Source organism: Gymnodraco acuticeps, unplaced genomic scaffold, assembly GCF_902827175.1.
Source record: "Gymnodraco acuticeps unplaced genomic scaffold, fGymAcu1.1, whole genome shotgun sequence".
Taxonomy (NCBI): Eukaryota; Metazoa; Chordata; class Actinopteri; order Perciformes; family Bathydraconidae; genus Gymnodraco; species Gymnodraco acuticeps.
In genome coordinates this window covers 4,077,960-4,091,253 of record NW_022991180.1, presented here as the reverse complement: position 1 = coordinate 4,091,253, position 13,294 = coordinate 4,077,960, and the positions used below count along the sequence as shown (strand labels likewise).

Here is a 13,294-nt window from a genome sequence, read left to right as displayed (position 1 = left end):
CGACGCTGACCCCTCCACCCACTCCTCTTTCACCGACTGCAGCACCTCCCAGCAGCATATTTTCCCTGCGCCGCTCTAAGAGTTATGAGTCCTCCATTTCGCTCAAAGACTTGGCACCTCCAGCGCAATTTAAATCGCCCCAGTTCAACTTCCTCTCACCGCCTCCCACCTGCCTCATCCCTCAGTGTCCCCCTGCCGATCCTTTTTCTTCCAACACGCCCTCACCTATCCCTCTCATCACCTCACCATTACCTTCCTCACCTGTTCCTCCTTCTTCTTTGGTCCCACCCTCCCCCACACTCACTACTCCGGCTCCAATCCCTTCACAAGCTGAGCAAAACCCCTCCTCTTCAACATTATCTGGATCTACCTCCGACCTGCTCTCTCATACTGCTGCCAACCACGTTGACTCCCCCTCTAACCTCTCTGAACCCCTCACCATACCTGTTTCTTCCACCCCCTCCTCACCCTCAGACATTGCCTCACCCTCTGTCACCCTGTCTCCAACTAAAGAGTCTTCAGTGACTCCGCTGGCCTCCCCCTCTCGCCCTGTCTCCCCTCTCTCCTTATCTACTCTCCCTCCCATCCCTCCCTCTGGGTCCTGTTGCCCCAGTCCTTCCTCCCCTCCCCTCCGCTCCCTGTCTCCCTGTCCTGCATGTCAGTGTACCTTTCCGCCCTCCACTCTTCCGACTCGAACACCCATCGACCCTTCCACAATGGAAGCCTTCATTTAGCATGCTTTAACCTTTTTCTGTTTCATCTCCTCCCCTTTTCCTTCCCACATCTCTCATCCGTCAAATGTCTCATGTGAGCATTTAACCGAACAAAGTATTAATATCTTACACTCATCACAATCCATACAATTAATATGGCCTTACATCACTTATGTATCCCACTTTCAATGTCTTACCTCACACTAACTGAAAATCAAACAACTATTTATTATCACATCATATCTTATTTTGTATTTGTGTTGAAAACGGCATTATTTTTTTTTTAAACATGCACTTTAAAAAGTATTGCATGTATTTATTACATTTTACTGCATTAGCTTTGTGCATTTACACTTCAGTCTTTGTACCATCTTCCATGTCATACGGTGTTTGTGTTAGGGTGTGTGTGTGTGTTTCTCTGTGTGTTATTTTCCTTTGTGGCATGCTTCAGTGGGTGTCTGTCTCTACATTTGTCATCCTGTCACCTACAGATTTTCAGAGCATTCTAGCGGAGCTGCAGTCCCCCGCCGCACTGCACTCCAACCCCAACTTCCTGGAGCCCGAACTCCCCGTCACCCCCAACCCTGCCCTCCTTGCCCACCACCAGCAACACCATTACCCAGACCCAGACACCCCTTTGCTGGCCGACTCCCAGCCTCATTCCCTGCCCTGGAGCCCGGAAATAGAGAAAGGCGGAGAGCTAGAAAGCCCCCCTAGGAGCGCCCCCAGACCCTGTGAGCTCGCCTTATCCGTCCCAGTCTTTGTCCTCCCTGATCCTATCCCTCCCAAGTTCAGAAAGCCCCACATCGCCCTGAACGACCAGCTGCTTCTGAGCGAGGAGGAGGACAGGTCTTGTCATGAAATGGAGCTGATCCACAGGCCCAAGTCACAATCCCTCCCTGCGATGTGTGAGTTAGACGTTGACATGGCCTACTCCACATCTTCCCCTTCATTCTCATCAGTATCATCAAATACACCTTTATCGGACGACAGAGCACAAATTGGAGACGGAGGAGTGCAGATGGGTTCCCCCAATTGGGACCAGGAGGATATATGTTTGAAAGGAGGTGAAAAGGAAGTGATCGAGGAAATAGAGAAGGTTGTGGCAGAGCTAGTGGATGGAAATGGATTTGTGGAAAGGTGGGTAGAGCAGGACTTGATTAAAAACGTGGAAAGAAAATGTGAGATGATAACAAAAGATAGGTGCGAGCTGGAAGAGGAGAATATCATCTTGGCAGAAGAGAAGGATATGATAAATGATGGGGATAACGGAACAGCCTGTGAGGTGGAAGAGGTGAGAGATATGCAGGATCTGTCAGAAGAGCAGCATAATGTGATAGAAATTGGGCATGAAGTGGAAAAAGGTTCTACCTCAGAGGCAGAGGCTGTCAAAGAGGGTATTGATGAAATAGCCGAGATACAAAAATGTGAAAGGGGCAGTCAGGAAAGGGTCTACCACGATGACAGAGTGGATGATGGACAACTGAGGTTTAAAGAGGACCAAGGGGGTCAGTCCGTAGCTCTCCTCTCCCCTCAAGCCTGGGTTGAGGCACTCGGGGAACGTCAGCCCAGTGAGTCTGAATCCAATGAGGAAGAGGAGGAGGGAGACAGAGACAAAGAAATCCCAGAAGGATCTCTGTTTGAGGAGGTGGAGAAAGAAGAAGGCTCAGAGGACAAGAAGGAGGACGCAGAGATGACTGAAGCTCAGGAGGCTCTTGATCAGGTTGAACAGGCAGAAAAAGAAGTGTGTTCACTTTCAGGTTGGCACAGTGATTCATCCAGCGTCAATGTGGAACCTCCGACGCCCGGCCGCAGTGTCAGCTCAGACCTGCTCGACAGGCGGGAAAGGTAACGTAATATAACACTATAGGCTCCCTCCTAGAATAACAAAAACATTTGGTAGCACTTTTTATGATATTCATGTACAAATGACTTACAAACATATTTATAATGTGTTCTGATTGGCTAATAGCGCGGTATATTCTAAATTATAAGTATTTATACTCATAAATATTCATATTTATACAAATAATCATAACATATTATAGGGCATTTTAAAATAAATTGTCGTCATTTTGGTTAACTTAAAGGAAAACAATGCCCACTAATAGTTTATTATAACCAGCTTGTTATCATAATCATAATCACAATATAATGTACAGTCCACGTAAAAACTAAATGTGGCATGATACTTGACCTTTATAAGTCATATAAATGCTGTATTATATTGTATAAACATGTGTGAGTGCTCATAACTATAATTAAAGGGGACCTATCATGCAAAACGCACTTTGTGATGTATTTTATACATAAATAGGTGTCCCCGGTGCGTTGGGGAACTCACGCAGCGTCAGAAAATAAAACCCTCTCTCTTTTCCTCCGTACCCAAATCTTTTAAAAACGGGTGTACAACGAGCGGATACAGATTGCTGCCGATCTGACGTCAAATCGGCAGCGGACCCACATAAAATTGCTATCGGAAACAATGCCTGACGTGTTTTGGACGTAATCTCGTCTTTGTTTACATTAGCAAGCCTCGCTAACACTCAGAGCTAACCTGTACTGTAGAGCACATGTGTTTAAAAAGCAGGAAATAAAAAAAGAACTCACCTTGTGATAATCCCGCTAGAGAAAAAGCATTTGAGCTCCATACTGTTTCAGAAATAATCCTTGATGTGGTTTAGAACAGGATGGGGTTTTATCACAGCAGAATTTAACTTTATCTCCGGTAGAATTCTGATCAGGCATTAGCTCCGCCTTCTCTTTTTTTTTTTCAAGCTAAGGACCCAAAATCCACATTTCTCTAACAGGGCTGCAAAAGAGGGGTATGAGCAGTATGAGGCATGGCTACAATGGGTGAACTGTTTGGTATTTTAAGCAAAAAACTTCACAGACATGTTTTGTATAGGTATGGCCCTACAATATATGTTTCCAATATAGCATAATAGGTCCACTTTAAGTAAGTTTATTATGCATTATAAACATGGGCATCAGTTCAAGTGTTCCCAAACTATTTGCCAACCTAAAATTTGAATGTACCGTTTCCTTCCATTTTTTTCTCACAAATCTTTTCATACGATGTCTTTTATGTTCTACGATGTTCTTGAAGTTATATTATTACATTACAATGTTGTCTTTTTTTACCCAACAGCCAAGAAATCTCCAGTGAGTCCATCACTTCCTCGTCTAGAGGCGAATCAGGGAAGTCCCGACGGAACAGCAACAACTCAAGGCACTCACCTCAGGACCGCTCCTCGGAATCATCGAATGGCCGAAAAGAAGAGGGAGCACTAGTGTCGGAGAAAAAAGTCCAGGTAATGTTACAAGCAACAATTATAAAACATCTCAAAGAAAATACATTTCATAAAAGTGTGGAAAATCCTCTTTTTTTGTGTTGATACTGAAGACTTACTGTGATTTTGTTAGTGCAGGAGACATTCTTAAGTTATAAAAAAACAAATGTTCTTTTTGTAAAGTTGATCTAATTCATTTTTTTTTTTTACAGGCACGTTTTTTGTATTTCTTATGCTCTTATACTTTTGACTATAGTATGTCAACAAAGAAAATGTTTGAACCTGGCTTTATCCAGTGTTCGGCTTTCTGGAGTTCTGGAAATGTATGCAAATGAGCATGTTATTTAATCAGATAGTGCCTTATTTGCTTTTTTACATTTCAGAAAAACAATTGTCTTTATGTAAGTAATGAACTTAGCGAAGGTTCTCTGTAATGTGTTGTTTTCACCCTATTCACCTTATTCGACCTATTTTACCCATCAGTGTTTTATTCCAGGTTCCTTTTTTTGATACAGCCAGCAGTGATGTTGAAGTACATAAAGGACATCAACAAAATGTCTCAATGAACTAATCCTTCTCTTTACCCAGAGCTTCTTTCTCCTCCTGACTCCCTCCATGTGTTTGTGTACTGACCTTATAAAACCTTCCTCGGCAGCAGGTTAGTGTAGACTCCGGTTCAGAGGAAGAACAGACTGTAACCACCAGAATCTTCAGACGCCGCCTCATTTTAAAGGTACCCCGAAAGCCTGGAGCAGAATCTAGGCTTGGTTTGGTTTGGTTTGGTTTAGACCGGTCAGTCTGGTGTGCATTGCAGTGGTATTACTGGGTGAAGTGATAGCTACACTCTCTTTGTGTGTTGATACATGTTGTGATAGTCATATTTGAACATGACTATTCAACCTATTGAGGTGTTATTTGTGGCTGGTTGGTAAAGCTTCATATTGCTAATCCTCTCTTTGATATAGGTTCTTTATGAGGTGTGGTTTCGGTGTGGTGATGGTGAAGTTTTATGACAGAAGTCAGCCATTTTTAGCCTGTATTCATGTGCTAACCACAATCACTTGCAGGGAGAAGCAGCAAAGAATATCCCAGGCGAGTCTGTGAGCGAGGAACACTATATGGACCAAGATGGTAACCTCATCAGTAGAAAAGTAATGCAAAACGTATTTTCCACTTCCCATTCAGCTCTGAATCATTACAGGAAAAGTTATTTTTATGAAAGAGGACACCATCAGATATTTTCTTCTTCTGTCGAACGTCCTTTTTCCTCTGGCAGGTCATCAGGAAGGTTATCCGACGTGTGACAACTCCCACCCCAGAAAACCAAGGGGATGACAGGTGGCTCCAAGACCTCCTGCACAGTCCCACTCTGCAGGAAGAAGGGTCCGAGGTTGGCATGAAGACACCCTTACACTGTGTTCCTGGGTTTGAAGTGTAATCTAGACTGCATGCCTGCATCTATAGTTGGAGGTTTACAGCTAATGTAAAGGTTAGGCTTAAAGCTGCACTGGCAAAGACTTTGTTAAAATCACAGAATGGGGTTACAATCAAATAAAGGATTGTAAATATGTGAATAAATACTATTAATTGCCTCACAAAAATGTTATTCCACAGATTCTGCACTCAGTGAGAGCTGCATAAAACCTCACTGAAGTTGTGGAACAAGCAGATATCTTTGATATTGCCATGCATGTGATTAAAATACATTGCCTAACTTTAAAAATGATTACGAAACAATATGAACAAAAAGAGTTAAAGATGTTGAGAAATAATGATGTCTCCAAGACAGAACTGTTTATTGAAACCACTTTATTATTAGCATTGTGAAACCTCAATATTACATCCCACTGATGTTCGAGTGCAGCTTTAAGTCAAACAATTAAGTCAAAAAGAGAACCTGTGAGATTTGATCATGTTTCTCCTCCAGCAGTGCAGGTGAAAGTTCTATTAACATTTTCACTAACCGGTTCGGGATAACTGACCTTTGATGGGAACAAATTCAAAAGAGACGCAGCCATTTGAAGCATATTTGTGCATGTTGTGTTTTGACACTGTGTGGTGACTGTTGGGTTTGCCCACCAAAGGGGATGCTGACTGTGGTTTTAACAGTCCTCTAAAGGGTTTAACCCTAACTCACAGTAAGACTAATGAGTGCTGTGACTCTGCTGTGAAAACATAATCTGCTTCTTTTGTTTCTTTCCATAATAATACAACTTCTCCTCCTCCAGGTGTCTGGTTGATGTGTGGTTTGGGCCTTAATAATAATCCTAACAATCAAACTACTAATAACATTTCCTAGTTTCAGATTGCTCTTCCTACATAACTCTGAAGTTTTTTCTTTCTTCTTTGTCTCAGTTTCAGGTTTGTGTGTTGGGTGGTTTTCCTCCTCTCAAAAGATAAGAATACAGCGTCTAAACTTTATTTCTGTTTGTGTTTTATAGCAAGGAGAAGGGTCGCGGAACAGCAGACGAAAAGATGACAGAAGATCGGGGGACAAAAATCTCCACTCATAGAGAGGCTTGTGCTCTACCAGGTACAGAAGTCTACATATGTATCCGTGTGCAGCATGTTCCTCTCCATTATTGTCCTGTGTGTCTGTGTTTATGATGCATCCTTTTCCATGTGATTACACATATTCATAGTCCACTGCTCTATCCAAATTCTTTAAGTTTCCCGTAGTTATACTTCTCTTCTTTAACCCACTCTGCTTTCTTATACTCATATCCTGGCTCTTTTGTTGTACTCTATCTCTGCTCACTTCAGCGCTCTGCTCCTGCTCACTCTGTACTCTCAACATTTTGGCAAATACGCTCATTTGCATTTTTCGAAGAATCTCTCCAAAGTTAAATAATACGCCTACAAGCACCACTAATAAACAAGCTGTGTCTCGTACACAAAAAGTAATGCCACAACAACATTGTGTGGTTTTAGGGGGAGTGATGTGCTCTAACCATTTCTTGATAAACAACAGCCGTGCATCACTTCGCGGAGGCATTACGTCACAGTGAGGTTGCCAGGCAACCAGTGAATATGCAGCTCAGAAGTGATTGGCTAAACTGGACCAAATGTTGTCAGAAAGATTAAACAGTGGTAAGCTTTCTCTTGTTAGTTGTTTTTTTGTTGTAACTTTTATATAACAAATAGTACTGAGACATAACATCACACATATGAAACACAAATCTACCACAGATGAATTAATTCATTATAAGAATTATTCTGGAAAATAAAAAACAGATTAACAAACAAATAATGGCAAAAATATAACAAAAAAATAAGTAGTTAAATCAATAATATTAACAGGAATAAATCAATTGATTAAATGAAGAGATAATTGTATATATACTGTATAAACTACTAAAGAGGACAGGGTCTGTCAACAATCTTTAAAAGTGAATAGGCTGATGTTGTGGCTCCTAGCTTCTCTGAGAGAGGAAGTGGGATATAAATGTTTTCCAAACCAACATAAACGTATCTCGCTTCCCTCAAATCCATCCCTCAAAATCAATTTCTGATGTCACATATGGTTTTAATTTGAGAAGAGGGTTGTTGGATTTTCCATTTGAGATAATTAGTCTAGCTCTAAGAGTAGGGAAGGCAAAGGAACTTGTAGGAAGACTTTAGTGTTTTTTGGGGAAGAGGCTAAAAAGTGCATTGATCAGGCGTTCACATGTGTGTTTATTAAACCAGATACAATGTGTTAAATGTGAACTGAAGATGTGCTGATACTTATTTTTTAACTTTAGACAGATTCTAGCTTGCTGCTTCCCTATTTGTATGCTAAGCTAATCTCCTCCTGGCACCAGCACTGTGCCTAATTCACTTACAGTGGGGCAAAAAAGTATTTAGTCAGCCACCAATTGTGCAAGTTCTCCCACTTAAAAAGATGAGAGAGGCCTGTAATTTTCATCCTAGGTACACTTCAACTATGAGAGACAGAATGGGGGAAAGAATCCAGGAAATCACATTGTAGGATTTTTAATGAATTAATTGGTAAATTCCTCGGTAAAATAAGTATTTGGTCACCTACAAACAAACAAGATTTCTGGCTCTCACAGACCTGTAACTTCTTCTTTAAGAGCCTCCTCTGTCCTCCACTTGTTAACTGTATTAATGGCACCTGTTTGAACTCGTTATCAGTATAAAAGACACCTGTCCACTATGGCCAAGACCAAAGAGCTGTCAAAGGACACCAGAAACAAAATTGTAGACCTGCACCAGGCTGGGAAGACTGAATCTGCAATAGGTAAGCAGCTTGGTGTGAAGAAATCAACTGTGGGAGCAATTATTAGAAAATGGAAGACATACAAGACCACTGATAATCTCCCTCGATCTGGGGCTCCACGCAAGATCTCACCCCGTGGGGTCAAAATGATCACAAGAACGGTGAGCAAAAATCCCAGAACCACACGGGGGGACCGAGTCAATGACCTGCAGAGAGCTGGGACCAAAGTAACAAAGGCTACCATCAGTAACACACTACGCCGCCAGGGACTCAAATCCTGCAGTGCCAGACGTGTCCCCCTGCTTAAGCCAGTACATGTCCAGGCCCGTCTGAAGTTTGCTAGAGAGCATTTAGATGATCCAGAAGAGGATTGGGAGAATGGTCAGATGAAACCAAAATAGAACTTTTTGGTAAAAGCTCAACTAGACGTGTTTGGAGGAGAAAGAATGCTGAGTTGCATCCAAAGAACACCATACCTACTGTGAGACATGGGGGTGGAAACATCATGCTTTGGGGCTGTTTTTCTGCAAAGGGACCAGGACGACTGATCCGTGTAAAGGAAAGAATGAATGGGGCCATGTATCGTGAGATTTTGAGTGACAACCTCCTTCCATCAGCAAGGGCATTGAAGATGAAACGTGGCTGGGTCTTTCAGCATGACAATGATCCCAAACACACCGCCCGGGCAACAAAGGAGTGGCTTCGTAAGAAGCATTTCAAGGTCCTGGAGTGGCCTAGCCAGTCTCCAGATCTCAACCCCATAGAAAATCTTTGGAGGGAGTTGAAAGTCTGTGTTGCCCAGCGACAGCCCCAAAACATCACTGCTCTAGAGGAGATCTGCATGGAGGAATGGGCCAAAATACCAGCAACAGTGTGTGAAAACCTTGTGAAGACTTACAGAAAACGTTTGACCTCTGTCATTGCCAACAAAGGGTATATAACAAAGTATTGAGATGAACTTTTGTTATTGACCAAATACTTATTTTCCACCAAAATTTGCAAATAAATTCTTTAAATTCTTTTTTTCTCATTTTGTCTCTTATAGTTGAGGTATACCTAGGATGAAAATTACAGGCCTCTCATCTTTTTAAGTGGGAGAACTTGCACAATTGGTGGCTGACTAAATACATTTTTGCCCCACTGAGAGAAAACCAAAATGTCCAACCCTTCAATTAATGTCCCCTTCCCCTGATACCTGCTCCGTCTCTCTGACACACAGACTCGGTGCTGGCTGACGTCTGAGCTGGTTATCAATAAGCAACATGTCTGATTGTGTGTGAATAGGGAACAGGGCTGACAAGCGGCACACACCTCAACAATATAAAGCCCCCCTGATACCCTCCATGCTTGTTTTTGTCCACTAAATCCTCCACTCACAGCGGCACAGTAGCATCCAGAAAGAGTTTATTATCCCACTGGCCAGACTGTTAATCCCCACTGCTGTTCAGCCTTGTGTTGTGTTTGCAGTGAATCACTCCATCTGTACAATACTGACTTACAAATGATTTGGCCCTACTGGGAAGCCTGGAAAAATAGTTTCTATGGTAACGAAGGTCACCATAACAACCCACGGACCATCAGGTCTTGTTAACATGTTGACATGTTGTCATACAATGGACTAGGAGATCGTGACTGTGATTTTCAAAAGTAGAAAAAAATGATTTTGTGAGAGAATGATTACAACCGTTGAAATGAATGTAATATCTATATAAAGATAACATTTTCCTTAAAAATAATTTACATTTGTAGACATTATTGAATCTAAGTTTGCGATTTGTATTGAAATCAAGCAATTGGTCTTGTGTTTTAAATAAAACTAATGACTTTACTTAAGAAGGGGCTTTAAATATGCCCAATTCTTTGTTTGCCTCTTCCTGCACTGTTTGTCATTTGTTATCTGTTATGTTTGTATATTTGTATATTTTTTGTAATAGTGCAAACTATAAAGAAGAGATACATATACAAGAAATGGATACATGTCTCTAAGTCAGACTGTTAAAACAAGTGAAGACATAACATATATGGCATTCAGTTTTATTCCTGTAAAAACAATTGGATTGTAATCTATATATTTATATCTTTAATTATGCTTCAATATGTAATGTACTTTTTTGTGTCTTCCAGGTGTGCAGGAACTAAGTTAGGTGTTTCCTGGAAATACGTTTTCCGAGGGCTCGAGGCTCCGGTGTGAGGACTTCAGGGTCCAGTCTGCAACTTTCTGCTTCAAACAAACGGTTTTCACGCGAGAGGAGTCGACCCTTCTGACTTACGCATTAGCATGACAAACTCACTACCTGTCAACGAAAGCACCGGGAGGTTCTCACTCTTAGCTGTGGTGGACCCGTGGACAATGATTCTGCTTCCTGTTTTGTGTGAAACAATATGTGCCATTGGTCCACTGTTGTTGTGAGAGCTTTTTTAGAGGAGTATCGTTTGTTGTGAAAACGATAAAAGACTCCCATTACTGACAACCACACAGGTGACACTGTGACCAAAGATGGCACAAGAGCTCAGTCCACACGGTGGGTGGAAAGAATGAAGTAGACACAATAACACACAAAAAAAATCCAATGGGACAATTCTGATCCAACTTCAACACTCGCCTTATAGTTTTTCCTGAACCCATTGTTGTCAGGATGTAAATTGTTTGGGGATTTTTTTTCTTCCTTTTTAAAACTTAAACTAACACAAGAACTTTTTTCTGTATATAAAATTACAATGTGTAAAATTCTTTAAAAAAGGGTAAGCTACTGGTTGAGGACACACGGAGGAGAGTAACCTTTTCAAGTGCTTTCAAACTTTATTGAAACAGTTCCACTTTTAAAGATTTGAGTGTAACTTCACAGGTTCTTGTATAATTACTTATTAGAGCAGGTATAATGTTTGTACATGAAAAAAAACTGGTTTGATTTTAACTGAGGACATTTCCAGAAAATGGAATTTCAGTAATTCCCAAAGTGGGAATGGATCTAATCCAACAAAAAGCCTTTCAGAGTACTCATATTTTCATGCATGCTGTTCACATTATTTTAAGTACAATTTTTTTGCAAACACTGTATTCAAATTACAAATAAAACCCTTTATCTGTGTTCACATATAGCCCTAACATGTCACCAATTTTATATTTTAAATTGAAAAAGGATACCATTTAAACATTTATCACGTCGGGATGAGGATGAAAAAAGTTCTATAGCTTATTGAGGGTGTGATGTCTTGTCTGTCTATGTGAAACGGAGGGCAGCTTCTGCTATGAGAACGAAATAATCTGAATGTAAATGCTGGTAGGCTGGCTCGCTGTAAAATTATAACTGTATTGTGCGTAATGGCTATAAGGTGTAGGAGTCTCTGTACACTGTTAGACTGTTTGTAATCATTTTAGCAGTGTGTCAATTTGGTTTTCTTATGACTGCTGTGGTATTAAAGGAAAACTGGGGCATTTCATTTTTGGATTTCTTTTGTTGAAGTATTTCCTTATTTAAAACCTACTCACATTAAGGTCACATAAAGACATTATTTGATTGTAGCTCTTAATAGCATATTGTATGACAAAAACACTGGATGGTCAAAAACAGTTATTTAAGCATTAAATAAATTGTGTTAAACTCTGAAACTGTGTGATCTTTTTAGGCTTGAGAGTCTGTATATGCAGTGTCGAATAGAAATGTTTTCACTAGCTCATCAGATTTTATTTTACTTTACATAAGGAACTACCTTTGTATTGGTTTTCATTAGATGCCCATGTAGTTCAAGTGTGGTGTTCTACTGGTGCGATGGCTCAGTATGCCGATATCTATGCTGTGGACAAGGAAACTATGTAACTTTTTTCGGGGAGGGGCGGGGCTTGTAAAGGAAGTCAGTTAAGGCGCTGTACCACATCCCCTTATACTATGTCAATCAGGGGGTAGAGGATCCTTTGATATGGCTGAACTGTCAATTTTGTTTGATATGTGTTTTCACCTGAGCAGATTTTTTGATGTACAATTCTTACTAACAGAGTGAAGCCATTGCAATGTAACTATTCTAGCACTTTGGTTATTCAAGGTATTTTAGAGACTATAGCCGCAATGATGCCACCACAAATGTTTCAGATGTCTTTACAAAAATCAACCTAAAAAATTCAAAAAAAAATAAAAATGCATTGATTTCGCAATACAATTGTTTCTGTTCTTGTCTTGAGTACTTTTTCATTCAACCACAGTCATGTGACTTGAGCATACATCTCCAGGGCTGCTTGTCTCTACTGCCTTGTGCGATCAGGAAACAAACAATATCAACAAGCAATATCCTCATAGGGAACCTATGAGGATATTGCTCATTTATGTTGAATAATGTAACTTATGGAATGCATTTATATAGCCCAAGGACACTTTGACGTGTGGACAGGAGGAATAAGGGATGCAATCGCTCCTCCAACAATGCAATATAAATATATATAAGACATAAAACAGATGTAATAATAACAGTGCTAGAAGAAAGGCTAGAAAGTGTGCAAGACTATACTGCAGGACCAATGACTTAACTATTAGGTTAAGTCAAGCATGCGACAATAAACCAATTATAACCAGAGTTGGGAAGTAACTAAAAACATTTACTCCAGTACGATACTTAAGTTCAATTTTGAGATACTTGTACTTTACTTGAGTATTTCAATTTTATGCTACGTACTTCTACTCCACCAAAATTCACATGTAAAAAAAAAAGGACTTGAGTTATACCTGGGGGTAAATTCACAAGCTACCCAGCAGCATACAGAGTTATTCAAATGAGCTGCACCAGCTTTGATAAACACATTATTGCATCAATATGGAATGGAGGGAAAATGCATAATAAGTACTTTCCCTTTTGGTACACATCAAAGTATATTTGTATGCTTATACTTTTGTACTTTTACCTGAGTAACATTTTGAATGCAGGACTTTTACTTTTAACAGAGTATTTCTACACTCTGGTACTAGTACAATATCTGAGTACTTCTCCCACCTCTGGATAAAACAGTATGTTCAGGTGAATGTGTCACTGATGCATCATGCGGTACTGGAGACTTCCTGCTGGTGGCGATATGCCCA

At 40.6% G+C, this 13,294-nt stretch overlaps 1 protein-coding gene across 1 annotated transcript in view; it reads left to right on the top strand.

The window, feature by feature from the left end:
* The window catches only part of LOC117560808 (ankyrin-3-like), a 103,057-nt gene extending 90,674 nt beyond the window's left edge, over positions 1 to 12,383 (top strand). Inside the window, 7 exon segments of the mRNA XM_034237860.1 lie at positions 1,205 to 2,561; positions 3,865 to 4,027; positions 4,662 to 4,739; positions 5,074 to 5,157; positions 5,283 to 5,396; positions 6,448 to 6,539; positions 10,353 to 12,383. Coding sequence (XP_034093751.1) covers positions 1,205 to 2,561; positions 3,865 to 4,027; positions 4,662 to 4,739; positions 5,074 to 5,157; positions 5,283 to 5,396; positions 6,448 to 6,519 — 1,868 coding nt within the window. The 3' untranslated portion in view covers positions 6,520 to 6,539; positions 10,353 to 12,383.
* The last annotated feature ends 911 nt before the right edge of the window (positions 12,384 to 13,294 follow it).